The sequence below is a fragment of the Musa acuminata genome, chromosome BXJ2-9 (genome assembly GCF_036884655.1).
Source record: "Musa acuminata AAA Group cultivar baxijiao chromosome BXJ2-9, Cavendish_Baxijiao_AAA, whole genome shotgun sequence".
Classification (NCBI taxonomy): Eukaryota; Viridiplantae; Streptophyta; class Magnoliopsida; order Zingiberales; family Musaceae; genus Musa; species Musa acuminata.
In genome coordinates, this window is record NC_088346.1 from 6,431,361 (window position 1) to 6,446,320 (window position 14,960).

The window sequence follows — 14,960 nt, forward strand, 5'->3', positions numbered from 1 at the left end:
GTCAAAGTTTAATTGTGATGATGACCAAGTCGAGCATGGATGATCCAGGCAAAAGCTATTCTTCCTCTCTTTCTACTAGATCGCGTATCGATAGAGGTGAAAGCTCCTCGTGCCTCTCAGTTCCACCGCAGAGAAGGAGGACGACTCCTTCGATCCTTTTTACGATCGACTCCATACATGAAACATTTGATGTCGTAATGGATGGCAATAACATATTACAAAGACATCTATCAGTATATCACACCTTCCTTGCCATCTTTGCAGGATCGACAATTTCAGTTTTGTTCGATCTCGTGATTGTAAAATGCAATGAAAACACGTAAAAAAAAATCACTTCCTTTCAAGTGAAAAAAACAAAGGCTAAATCTTTAAGACCGGAAGGAAAGATAGATAGCGCGAGTGACATGGTGAGCTACCGCATGATCTCACCGAGCTTCAGAAATGGCGGATGAAGGGGCTCCCGACGAAGGATACGACATGATGTAATCATCGAAGCCTTCATTGTTAAGCATCGCCAGAACGCTGAAACTGAGGTAGGTGGGAGACAATTCCGAAAGTGCTGCCTCCCCCTCCAAATACTCCACCACTTGCCGCATGCTCGGCCTGCCTGCCGGCAAAGGATGCGTGCACAGAAATCCAAGCTTCAGAACCAGCTCCATCTCCTCCACTACGTACTCTTGTCCCAGCCTCGGATCCCTCGTCGCAAGTATCGATCCCTGCCGCCAATTCTCCACCACCCAATCCAACAAAATCAGCTCCTCCCCGGACGCGACCGAGTCCACCGGCCGCCTCCCGCAAGCAACCTCCAAGAGGAAGACCCCGAACGCAAACACGTCGGTGATGGTGGTCGCCTTGCCTGTTCGAACAAGCTCGGGAGCAAGATAACCCATGGTTCCGACGATGCGGGTGGTGTGTGGATCGGTTCCATGATCATATAACCTTGCCAGGCCAAAGTCACCCAACTTTCCGTTCAGTTCATGGTCGAGCAGCACGTTGCTCGCCTTGATGTCTCTGTGGATGACGACTTGCTCCCAGTCCTCATGTAGATACAGAAGCCCTGATGCCACGCCTTTGATGATCCGGAAGCGCGTCGCCCAATCCAGAGTAGGCTTGTCTTGGCCATACAGAAACTTGTCCAGGCTGCCATTGGGCATGTAATCATACACCAACAGCAGCTCCCCTTTGCGCCGGCAATAGCCCAACAACTGAACAAGGTTGCGGTGGCGGAGGCGGCCGAGGCTGACGATCTCTGCTATGAACTCCCTCATGCCCTGACTTGATTCATGAGACACTCTCTTCACCGCAATCTCTGATTTAGAAGTCTGTAGGGCCCCCTTGTAGACCTTTCCGAATCCGCCTATTCCGAGCAGCTCCTTATCTTTAAAACCCTTCGTAGCGACGAACAGATCTCTGTAGGAGAACCGATGAGGCCCATACTCAAGCTCCCAATCCTCGAGCACTTCTGCATGCTTGATCCTCCACCTCACTATGGGCACGATGATCACAGCAAGTCCAGCCGACGCCAGGGGCAGCCCGATGAGCAAAACCTTTAACTTGTGATTTGATTTCGCACGAGGAAGAGAAGGCAGCAGGGAGAAGTCGAGAGCTTGGGCTACGCCATTCATCTTAAAACTCCAACCAAGGACGTAATGAGATGTTAGCCAAGGACCAGTGGAGGAGGAGAATCCAACATACATCGTTTCCAACAACACGCTTGAAAGATTGACGACCGCAGATAAGAGAGGTCTATGGGGTTTGGCCATTGGGATTGAAGCTAAGGTCACGTTAAGTAGCATCTCATGGCTATCATAGTCTACCCAAACTTGCATGGTTTGGCCGCTACTGAGGCTTAGATTTTCGATCGAACCAGTGTCATTCAGATAATAACCAGCAGTGCGGGACTCATTAGATTTCATGTCGTTGATATTGATCCCGACATGGTTATCATCGATATCTTGGAATTCGGGGTTACCGATTGTGTCAAGCTCGATCGCAAGGACATGGTTGGTCGAGTTACCGCGGCTGCTTGAATTGAAGAGGCCTAAATACTGATTACCTAAGGCTCGGGATAAGTTCTTGGTGGGGGAAACTAAGAAGGCCATCCCATCCCCGCCAAGGTCCGCGAGTTCTGAGATGAAGGCAAACACAAAAGTGGTGGAGAAGGAGAAGACGGTACCATTAGGAGAATCTCTGAAGCGAAGTGGGGTTCGGTAGAAGGCGTGGCCCATCGACTGGATTGTATTGTTGGTGACCACGAGAAGCCCGTCGGAGGTGATCGACGCGATCCCGTCGGGAGCAATATTGTGGCAACGGAATCCATTGAAGGTGAACCCATCATTACCACCACAAGAGTCTGCAACTGCTCGGTGGAGGAGGAACAGGAAGAGCAAAGTCTTGAGAAACATCGCTGACATACGAGTCTTGCAAAATTTGGATCGAGTTCTCAGTAACGATCGTAGATTTAGAAACTGAGGTACATCAGAGATTGATTTTTCATGGCTTTGAATAGTCAACAGTATGAAATTGCACAGAAGATGTTCGAAATAGCGCGTACTTGACCGGTCCATCTACCACTTTTTGTCCGAATGCCAAGACCGGCGGGCTTATTATCACGATTATTCTCATGCGCTAATTTTCTAAACACGAGATGGAATATATATATATATATATATATATATATATATATATATATATATATATATATATTCTTCTGTCGTTTCTTTTTCTTGATAGATATTTTGAAGTCTTTGTTTGCAGTAAATTTGATGGCGATATGTGATAGAAGATTGTGACAGAAGATCATAATAGAGCAAATCAATATTTGAGAATCAATCATAAATTTGAATAACTTATTTGACTACCTGATTTGAGTAATTGATTGAGAAAAATTTCTACCTCAGATTAAATCTATATAAATATTCTTTACGTCAATGAACAAAATCATCTCTTTCGCAACCTATTTCTTGTTTCTATATGATAGCAGAGCCCCTCCTACCTTAAGCAAAGCTTTTCACTCTTCCTCGTCGTCTAATGATAACACTCTACCATTGATTTGTCGGTGACAACAAGAATCCTCCCTTGCTAATTTATCACCGGTCAAGAGACTTCAAGTCACTATGGTCGTTGTGCTGCCTCTCCCTGTAGTAATAGTGCCCCAGGAAGAAGCATGACACACCTTTGTACTGAGCGTTGCTTCGTCCTCAATAAAGCTCCCTTTGCCACCGAGTACTCGCCCCTCATATGCCTTGTTGTAGTCATCTTCCCATCTTCCTTTTTGTTGTCATAGAAATAATGAGGCCTCCCTACACCAACAACCTCTTCTCCTCTTAGAGCCAGTGACTTTCTCTGCGACCACCAGCTTCGATAGCTTGCTTCCAAACAACCACCTCTCGACAGTTGCACCACAATAAGCTGAGTGCCCATTGCCTCCTCTCGGGCTCCTCGTCCTTGAGGGTGTACAACATCGCTGCTGCTACTTTGCCGACAGACCCCCCACTGTGGTTGCCTCTCCACCCTCTCTCAAGCCTATTCATTTACCGATAAATAGATTCATCAGATCGATTCATACTTCTTTTTTGTATATTATTGACACTCCAATTATTGCTCGTATAGGAAACAATAATTTTTCTCAACATACAAAACTTATATCTATTAACTCTGATTTCTTTTAAATTATCCAATGGTAGTAATTATGTGTGCACAATTTGATAAGTAGATGAGATTTCCTAACTGTTCGAGGAAATCTCTCTACTTTGTTGAGGGAAATCCTCTAATCTGCTGAGGAAAATTCTCCATTCTAACCTGTATAAAAGGAAGGAGGATATGTTAATAACAATCAACTACTTCTACAACTTGTTTATCTATTTATTTTCTAACATGGTGTCAGAGCAGTTCCTCCTTGGCGACAACAGTATCGTCGTGTGTTAGCCAAGCGGCCACAGTAACATGCTGCCTCAAGCGGAGTCTCTGCTCATCCACTTCTTCTCTTTCTTCATCGCCAGTCTTGCTTTTCTTCGCCGGCCTTGCTCCCTCTCCTATTTGCTGCCTACAGCAGACACTCTCTGTTGTCGTCACGCAAGGAGGAAAACATTCTCTCACTGCCTCCTCAATAGCGGTGAACGGCGAACAGCGGTGTCTTCCTCGCTTCCCGGCCAGCAGCAGTCGCAACTGCTGCATCTTCCTCTATCGCAGCAGCCTTCGCTGTCGCTTCCCTCTACACAACGGCGCCTCCGTAACGGCGGTGTCCTCCTCCTCAATAGCTACGAACGGCGAACGATGGTGTCTTCCTCGCTCAGTCTTCCTTGCTTAACGACGGCTGCTGCGTCTTCCTCCTTCGCTGTCGCGGCCGCTTCCCAGCCAGCAACAACCGCAACTGCTGCATCTTCCTTCCTCTACCACAACAGCTTTCGCTGCCGCTTTTCTCTATACATCTAATTGCTGCAGATTTCTCTCACTGCAGTTTCCTTGAGTAACACTGCAGATTTTCGCGGCCATTTCCCGGCGAACCGCAGTCTTGAGTACCGTTGCAGTTTTCGCAGCTATCTTCCGGCGAACTGCAGCCTCTCCAATTCGCTGCAGCAAGCAGCAATCCACAGCAGCGAACCATAGTCTACATCTAATTGCTGTAGATTTCTCTCACTGCAGTTTCCTTGAGTAACACTACAGATTTTCGCGGCCATTTCCCGGCGAACCGCAGTCTTGAGTACCGCTGCAGTTTTCGCAGCCATCTTCCGGCGAACTGCAGCCTCTACAATCCGCTGCAGCAAGCAGCAATCAACAGCAGCGAACCACAGTCTTGAGAATCGCTGTAGTTTTCGCGGCCATCTTTCGGCAAACTGCAGCCTCTACAATCTGCTGCAGCAAGCAGCAATCCACAGCAGCTGTCGACAACTTTGGGCACTGTTGTAGATTGCCCAATCTGCTGCAGCAATCTATAGCAGCAGCCCCCTCCCTCATTCTCCACTTCTTCTTAAAAAAAAAAAAAAACGAAGAAAAAAAAAAATGTCTTCGTTCACTTCTTCTGATGTTTCAGTTCCTATAGGGACTCCCACTTCTTGTTCTTCTACAGGGCTTATCTCCATCAATGCTGCCACGCTGATACCCTTTAAGTTATCAAAGGGTGGCAACTATGCGTCCTGGCGAGCTCAATTTTCTAATCTTTTATTTGGATACGACTTGCTAGGTTACATTGATGGCTCTTTCAGATGTCCTCCGGCCATGCTCAACATCCCCGGCGATCCCAGTCCAGTACCCAATCTAGCTCACAAACTGTGGCTACGTCAATATCGTCTCATCCTCCAAGCCATTCAAGCTTCAGTTGCTGGATCTGTTGCTCCCTTGATATCTTCATGTGTGACAGCTGCTGATGCATGGTCTACACTGCAAACCACCATGGCAAATCATTTGCGTACTCGCAAGCTCAGTCTTCTATCCAAGCTTATGGTGACAAAACAAGAGGGAAGTAGTATATCTGATTATCTACAACACATCAAGGTTATCATTGATGACTTGGCCTTAATAGGTCATTCCCTATGTGACGAAGAGGTTGTCATTCATACCCTCAATGGTCTCGACACCGACTACAAGGAATTGGCTGCTGCAATTCGGGCACGCGACTCGCCAGTCTCTTTTGAAGATCTCTATTATAAGCTGACTGACTACGAGATGTACTTGAAGCGTGCGGAAAAACTACCTGGATCAACTGTCACTGCTCAAGTCAGTCATAAGTCTAAACGGAAGAGCACTCGGTACTCGCCGAACATCACCCAAGGTTTGGCTAATGCGCCTCTTGATTCTGTGAGTTCCATATAACACCCCTCTTATCCTCCTAGTCATCACTTCTCGCAAAGTGGCAACTCCAGCCATCATCCGTCTTGGCATCCTGCCCTACCGAGCCATCAAAGACGGGTCGTTTGCCAACTATGTGACAAAGTCGGCCACTCTGCTAAAGTTTGCCGGTCTCGTCCCCGCCTCCCTGCTCCGTCACACTAGCCTCAGGCAAATCTCCTAACTTCTTCGACACCTAGCAAGTCCAACTGGATTGTCGACTCTGGTGCCTCTCATCACATCACCGCTGATATTCAGAATTTGTCTCTTCACAATCCCTATGGCGGCGATGAAGATATCATCATCGGTGATGGTAAAGGACTTCCTATAACTCATACTGGTTCCACAACGCTTAATTCTAACTCTAATACATTTACGCTCGATGATGTTTTATGTGCTCCTCATATTAAACGCAACCTCATTTCTGTTTCTCAATTTTGCAAACATAACAATACTTCCATTGAATTCTTTCCTGATTCTTTTCTTGTTAAGGACTTGAGCACGGGGGCATCATTAGTCCAAGGCCCGAATAAAGACAACATTTACGAATGGCCGTCAACCTCTCGAATAACCCAGCCCACTGTTCATTCTTCTGTTGCGGCTCCAATTGATATGTGGCATCGTCGGCTTGGTCATCCCTCGTCCTTTATTCAGCAGAAATTATTATCTCGTCACTCTCTTCCTCTTTTTAAGTCCACTAATTCTATGATGCATTGTGATGCTTGTCTTAGTAATAAGAGTCATCGGCAGCCTTTTGGCTCATCTTCCATTTCCTCTTCTAAATCTTTTGAAATTATATATAATGATGTTTGGGGTCCTGCTCCAATCTTATCTTTTGATAAGTTCCGATTTTATGTTATTTTTGTAGATCACTTCTCTAAGTACACATGGATATATCCTCTTTCCCATAAATCTGACGTTTCTCGCATTTTTTCCACTTCCAGAAGTTGGTCGAAAACTATTTTCAGTCTACCATTAAGACAGTCTACTCTGATGGTGGTGGTGAATATCAAGCCCTGGCATCCCATCTCTCAGCTTGTGGCATTCAACACCTTAAATCTCCCCCACATACTCCTCAACTAGTTGGTTCTGCCGAACGTAAACATCGGCATATAGTAGAAACTGGACTCACACTTCTACATCAGGCTTCCATGCCTTCAACTTTTTGGACAGCAGCCTTTCAAACTGCTATCTACCTAATTAATCGAATGCCTACACCAGTTCTACAATACCGGTCCCCCTTTGACACACTATTTCATAAACCCCCTAACCTTCGTAAACTCCGAGTGTTCGGTTGTTTATGTTATCCTTGGTTACGTCCCTATGCCTCTCATAAGTTAACATCCCGATCTACTCCTTGTGTCTTTATTGGTTACTCACTTGAACATAATGCTTTCCGCTGCTATAATCTCCACACTCATAAAATCTTCATATCACGTCAAGTTGTCTTTGTTGAGTCTAACTTTCCTTTCCAAACCCTTCCATATCTTGCCATACAGACCACTTCACTATCTCACTGGGGTATACCTTCGGTCCAATTGGACGAGCCTCCCATGACTTCGTCTACTTCCTCCCCTCCTGATCCGCACTATATCACTCCAGTTCAACACTTGCCCGTTCCTACTCCACTCCACTCTTCCCCAATTGATGGGGCAATATGTTCCGAGACACAACCATCCTCTTTATCTCCTTCTTGCCCAAGTGCCCCTGACGTGTCTCCACTTGACCCGACTTATGCCATAGATCCTCACCCAACATCACCTCCCAATCCTGTCGTCTCTAATCATCCTATGACCACTCGCTCTAAGCATGGTATTTTTAAACTTCGTCAGGTACTTAACCTTCAAGCTATCATGAATTCCTCATCCCCCAACGTTGAACCCACCACCTTTACTCAAGCCCAAAAATCTCCACATTGGCGTACTGCCATGAGTGAGGAATATAATGCCCTCCTCCATAATTCAACGTGGGATCTCATTCCTTTCCATCCTTCACAAAACATCATCGGGTGTAAGTGGGTCTTTAGAATTAAGCGGAACTCAGATGGCTCTGTTGCCCGATATAAGGCACGCATGGTCGCCAAAGGGTTTCATCAACGACCTGGGGTTGATTTCACTGAGACGTTTAGTCCTGTTGTTAAACCCACTACAATCCGGCTCATCTTGAGTCTGGCTACCACTAAAGGCTGGCAATTACGACAATTGGATGTTAATAATGCATTTCTACAGGGATCTCTATCCGAAGATGTTTTTATGCAACAACCCCCTAGTTTTACTCATCCTCAGTATCCACAGCATGTTTGCAAACTTCGGAAAGCCATTTATGAACTTAGCTCATTTTTTATTTCTGTCAGCTTTCTTAACTCCAAATCTGACACTTCGTTGTTTCTGCGACATTATCATGGAAACACAATGTATATTCTGGTATATGTGGATGATATTATTGTTACAGGCAACAATCCCATCAGCATCCAAGTGTTCATCAAACAGCTGGCAGCTCGATTCTCGCTTAAGGATCTCGGACCCTTGAGCTACTTTCTGGGCGTCGAAGCTACCTTCACATCTTCTGGTCTCCTTTTATCACAACGCAAGTACATTCAAGATTTGTTATTAAAGACAAACATGTAGGATGCAAATGCAGTTACAACCCCCATCTCTACTAGTGGTTCTCTCAAATTATCGGATGGAAGTCCTGCTACAGAACCCACTCAATACCGTCAAGTTGTTGGCTCTTTACAATACTTAGCTCTCACGCGTCCAGACATCTTATTTGCTGTCAACAAATTATCACAGTTTATGCATCAACCATCTACTCTACACTGGTCTGCGGTCAAGAGACTTCTACGATATCTTAAAGGGACCTTAAATCATGGACTCTTTTTTCATAAACACTCTCCACTTTGTCTTCATGCCTTTGCCGATGCTGATTGGGCAGGTAACCTTGATGATAGAACATCCACATTAGGGTATATTATCTTCCTTGGTGCTCATCCAATCAGCTGGAGTTCTAAGAAGCAAAAGACAGTCGCTCGGTCTACAACTGAAGCTGAATACCGTGCCATTGCCGCTACCACTGCAGAACTCAATTGGATCACGAATCTACTCCAGGAACTCAACATCGATTCCACCCCTACAATATATTGTGATAACATTGGAGCTACCTATCTGTGCGCTAATCCGGTATTCCACTCCCGCATAAAACATATTGCTATCGATTTCCACTTTGTACGCGATCAAGTTATCCGCCGTCAACTTCGTGTTTCTCATGTTCATACGGCTGATCAATTGGCCGACTCATTTACGAAGCCTCTAGCTCGTAAACTTTTTGCATTACATCAGTCCAAGATTGGCCTCCTTGATCGGAGCACCATCTTGCGGGGGCATGATAAGTAGATGAGATTTCCTAACTGTTTAAGGAAATCTCTCTACTCTGTTGAGGGAAATCCTCTAATCTGTTGAGGAAAATTCTCCCTTCTAACCTGTATAAAAGGAAGGAGGATATGTTAATAACAATCAACTACTTCTACAACTTGTTTATCTATTTATTTTCTAACACAATTCTCTAATATTCTATTTGGATATAATCTATTAGGCTACATTAATGACTCTTTCAATTATCCACCAAAAAAGATCAAAATACTAGAAGAACCTAGCCCAATAATAAATCTTGATCACAAGTTATGATTATGATAATATTGTCTTATTCTACAAGTAATTCAAACCCCAGAATCCATAATATTACTAATATCTTCATGCACCACTATAGTAGAAGCATGATCAAAGTTATAAATCATTCTCGCCAATCACTCTCGGACTCGTATGTTAAGTCTCTTATATATAATACAAGAGGAATTATATGCAAAATATAAAAGTTATTATCGATGACTTGGTTTTAATAGGTCATCCCTTGAGTGATGAAGAAGTTATTGTGCATACTCTCAATAATTTAGGAGATGACTATAAGGAATTAGCGGTAGAAGTTCGGGCACATGACTTGTTGATGTCATTTGAGGAACTATATGAAAAGTTGATTAGTTATGAATCATACTTAAAAAGATAAGAAAAAATGACAGGATCAACTATCATAGCTCAAAAGTCAGTAAAAGATTGAAAAGAAAGAGCAACCAAAGCAACATGAACTTCAACAAAGAAACAAATAAGATGCCTCTTGGACACATGAGTAACACATAAAACTATCAACCTTTCAATTATGGTGACAACTTTAATCCAAATTACTCAGGAAATAACTTACATTATAACTATTAGCAACTTTGACATTCCAACAATAACAACCAATAAAAAGTCGTTTGCCAATTCTATGATAAAATCGAACACACAACAAAAGTTTATTGATCTCGACCTAAGCTTACTACTATACTCAATTGACCTTATGCAAACATTATGACTACTTTAACTTCTCAACCAAACAATTGGATTGTTGACTTAGTGATTCTTATCATATTACTTCTGATCTACCGAACCTATTCATTGGTAACAGTAATAGAATCTCCATTAGTTACACTGGTCCATAATACTTAATTCAAACACTAATATTTTTATACTCAATGATGCTCTGTGTATTTCTCATATTAAAAGAAATATTTTTTTTTTAATTTTGTAAATAAAATAATATCTCTATTAAGTTATTTCTTAACTCATTTCTTGTAAAGGATTTGAGCATAAGAGCATCATTATTTTAGAGACAAAATAAATACAACATCTACAAGTAGTTGTCAGTTTCATAAATCACTTAGTCAACCGCTCTTACTTTAATTGATGCATTAATTATTGTGTGACATTATCATCTTAGTCATCTATCATCCTCCATTTAACAATACCTACTTTCTCATTACTCTTTTTCAATTTTTAAATCAAGTGGAATTATAACTTATTATAATACTTGCCTTAATAATAAAAGTCAGAGACTACCTTTTATGAAATTTTCCAGAACCTACTCTAAACTATTTGAAATTATCTACACCAATGTCTAAATCCCTGTCCCAACTATTTTTTTGATAATTTTATATTTTATATTATTTTTATAGATTACTTTATTAAATATACATGATTATACCTACTCAAACATAAATATGAAGTCACCATAGTCTTTAACTACTTCAAAAAATTAGTCGAGAACTTCTTCCAGTCTACCATTAAAATAATTTACTCTAATGGAGGAGATGAATACCAAATCTTAAAACCTACCTCTCATCCTGTGACATACAACATCTTAAGTAACTACCACACACTCCTCAACTAGTTGACTCTACTAAATGAAAACATCACATAGTCGAAACTACTTAACTATTTTACACCAAGCCTTCATACCACCAACCTTTTAAATTATAGTTTGCCTTATTAACCACATGCTCACCCCAGTCCTACAACATCAGCCATCATTTGAAAAGCTATTTTATAAAATCTCAAACCTTTAAAAACTCAAAGTATTTGGTTGTTTATATTATCTCTAGTTATGTCTGTATACTTCACATAAGTTAATACCAAGATCCAAACCTTGTATCTTCATGGGGTATTCTTTTGAACACAATGCTTTTCGATGCTATAATCCTCAAACCAAAAAGTTTTTATATCATATCATGTTATTTTTGTCGAGACTACTTTTCTCTTTTAAAACCATGGGCTATCAATAATGTGAGCTACTCCAACAATCATATGAGTACATCTCCGACCCTCTCAAACACACCTCTCACCTTACTAATTAGTAGTTCTCCTTAAGACATACACTCTCTTATCACTACAGTTGAGCACCATCTCACCCCGTATACAATTTCCCCACCTATTTCTCTACAAATTTATCCAGCAATACCTGATGAAGTAACACTCTCACACCACGATTGATGTCTTTGTCCTCTCCTCGACCAAGTGATACCGAAATGCATTAGCCTAATAAGGTACGTATCAATAACCCTTCAATAATTTCTATACCTTTAACGTAACCCAATAATATCATCGCGCTTGAATATCACATGACAACATGCTCAAAAAGTAATATATTTAAGTCACATCAAATCCTTGACCTTTATGCTATCATAAACTATCTACCTGAATATATTGAATTCACAATCATTACCCAACCCAAAAATCTCCACACTGGCGCAAAACCCTATGTGAAGAATACAATGTCATACTTCACAATGTCACATGGACCTTTGTATCATTTCATTATATAAAAAATATCATTGGGTATAAGTGAATATTTCAAATTAAACAGAATCTAGATGGATCTGTTGTCAATATAAAACACGTTTAGATATTTTATTTGTAGTTAATAAATTATCATAATTCACGACCCTTTACTATACGTTGGTATGTAGTAAAATGAGTCTTACAATAATTAATAAATTATCACAAAAATGCATCGACCATTCTCCGAGTTATTATCAAGTGAAGAATCTGCAGCGGAATTTAAGCAATGTTGAACAGAATAAGTATCTAGATATTATAAGATGGCACAATTAACAAATGAATCAAATGATGTTGTCAACGAGGTATGCCATCAACAATATCTATCATACGCTAATAAATTTGCATGTCAACAAGGTTTCATTCAAATGTGCGGAGTGATGGTCAAGGTTCCATGGCATGTGATTTCATACGTAGGCACCCACGTTGAGTTTCGGTTGAGTTGTAGACTAAATTAACATTTTAGTATGTCATGATAACAATCACAGGGTATTACTACACCACAACTGGTCGATTGTCTTTTAGTGCTTCAAAGCTAACAATACACTGTATGACAAAGGGACAAATCACGGGAGACGACACACATGATTGTCGGACTCCGTCAACGACCTCCGGAGAGAACCGATGTAGTAGCCACCGGCGAATTATTCGACATGATACGGCCATCGACACCGTCGTTGCGAAGCTGCACAAAAGAGCCGAAGCTGAGGTACATGGGCGACAGCTCGGGAAGCGGTGCATGGCCCTCCAAGTAGCGCACCACTTGGCGCATGCTCGGCCTTTCCGTGGGCCGTGGATGCGAGCACAACAGTCCAAGCTTCAACACCAGCTCCACCTCCTCCACCGCGTACGCTTCTCCGAGCCTTGGATCCGTCGTCTCCAGTATCGATCCCTTCTGCCAATTCTTCAACACCCATTCCGACAGAATAAGCTTCTCCTCGTCCGCCGTCGGGTCCACGGGCCTCCTTCCGCAAGCAACCTCCAAGAGGAAGATTCCGAATGCAAACACGTCGGTGATGGTTGCCGCCTTGCCGGTTCGAACAAGCTCGGGAGCAAGATAACCCATGGTTCCCACGACACGGGTGGTCAGGGGAACAGTCCCATGATCGTATAATCTTGCTAGGCCGAAGTCACCCAACCTTCCAGTCAGTTCATGGTCGAGCAGCACATTGCTCGCCTTGATGTCTCTGTGGATGACGACTTGCTCCCAATCTTCGTGTAGATACAGAAGCCCTGAAGCCACGCCGTTGATGATCCGGAACCGTGTCGCCCAATCCAAAGTAGGCTTGTCTTGGCCATACAGAAACTTGTCCAGGCTGCCATTGGGCATGTATTCATACACCAACAGGAGCTCACCTTTGCGTCGGCAATAGCCCAACAACTGAACAAGGTTGCGGTGGCGGAGGCGACCGATGCTAACTATCTCAGCGACAAACTCCCTCATGCCCTGTCTTGATTCATGAGATACTCTCTTCACCGCAATCTCCGATTTAGAAGTCTGTAGCACCCCCTTGTAGACCTTTCCGAATCCGCCTGTTCCGAGCAAATCTTCGTCCTCGAAACCCTTGGTAGCTTCGTACAAGTCTTTGTAGGAGTACCGATGAGGGCCGTACTGAAGCTCCCAGTCCTCGAGGACCTCTGCGTACTTTATCCTCCATCTTACGATGAAAGCCACGACTCCTGCGACGATTAGAACTAGTCCAGCAGATGCTAGAGGCAGTGAAATGGTCAACGCCTTTGATCCTCGCTTGGGTCTCACACGAGGGAGAGAGGGCAGTAGGGAATAGTTGAGAACTTGAGCTACTCCATTCATGTTAAAGCTCCAACCCAGAATGTAATGAGACGTCAGGAGAGAACCAGTGGATGAGGAGAAGCCAACATACATGGGACCTGTCAGCACGCTTGATAGATCGATGATCGCGGATAAAAGAGGTTTTTGGGGTTTGGCCATTTGGATTGAAGCTAGGGTAACATTAAGCATCATCTCTTGGGCATCGTAATCTATCCAAACTTGCAGGGCTTCACCATTTCTAAGGCTTAAAGCTTTGAACAAACCAGAGTCATCAGCATAATAACCAGCGGTGTGGGAAGAGTTAGATGTCAGGCTGTTAATGTCGATTCCGACATGATTGTCATCAATATCCTGAAATTCAGGGTCATAGATTGTGTCAAGCTCGATGCCAAGAATATGATTGCTCGAGTTCCCATTGTTGCTCTGGTTGAAGAGGCCTAAGAACTGACTTCCTAAGGCTCCGGAGAAGTCCTTGGTGGGAGAAATCAAGAAGACGACTCCATGACCGCTAAGATTGGCGAATTCTGGGATGAAGCCGAAGACGAAAGTGGTGGAGAAGGAGAAGATTTTACCAGTAGTTTGATCTCTGAAACGAAGTGGGGATGGACGGAAGGCGTGGCCCTTCACCTGCGTTGTCGCGTTGGTGATCCTCAGCAGACCACTGGAGGTGATGGATGCCACCCCGTCGAGCGTAAGATTGGCTCCACTGAATCCATTGAAGATGAATTCATGGTTTGCGCTGCCGGAGGCTGCAAGCTTTTTGTGGAAGAAGAGGAGGAGGAGGCTGACCAAAGTCTGGAGAAACATGGCGGCCATATGTGTGGTGCAAAATCTGCAACACGATCAGAGGACCAGACAGTTAATATAGTTCGGAGGAGGAGGAGAGAGTCGTGGTCTTCAGCGCCTCGCAGTCAGCACCGATACACTAACTTAAATATGCTTTTATCGGGTATCCTCGGCTATAAAAGGTTTTATAGGTTACCTGAGAAACACGGCAGCCATATGTATCTTGCAAAGTCTGCAACACTTTCAGAGGACCAAATAGTTCCCAAAGTGTAATTAATATGCCCTCCAATATATTTTTCTCCTCGTTCAATATAAATCTTCACCTTTTTCTATGCGCGTCGGATTGACTAGAA

The 14,960-nt window shown here is 43.2% G+C and overlaps 1 protein-coding gene across 1 annotated transcript; it reads right to left on the reverse strand.

Annotated features, from left to right (window-relative positions):
• Window positions 1–243: 243 nt before the first annotated feature.
• LOC135624008 (uncharacterized) lies at window positions 244–14,720 on the reverse strand. The gene is made up of 2 exons (XM_065127476.1): window positions 12,634–14,720; window positions 244–2,567 (listed from the first exon to the last, which is right to left on the reverse strand). The coding sequence occupies exons 1-2, from the start codon at window positions 14,635–14,637 to the stop codon at window positions 426–428; spliced, it is 4,146 nt and encodes a 1,381-aa protein (XP_064983548.1). The 5' UTR covers window positions 14,638–14,720; the 3' UTR covers window positions 244–425.
• Between the last annotated feature and the right edge of the window lie 240 nt (window positions 14,721–14,960).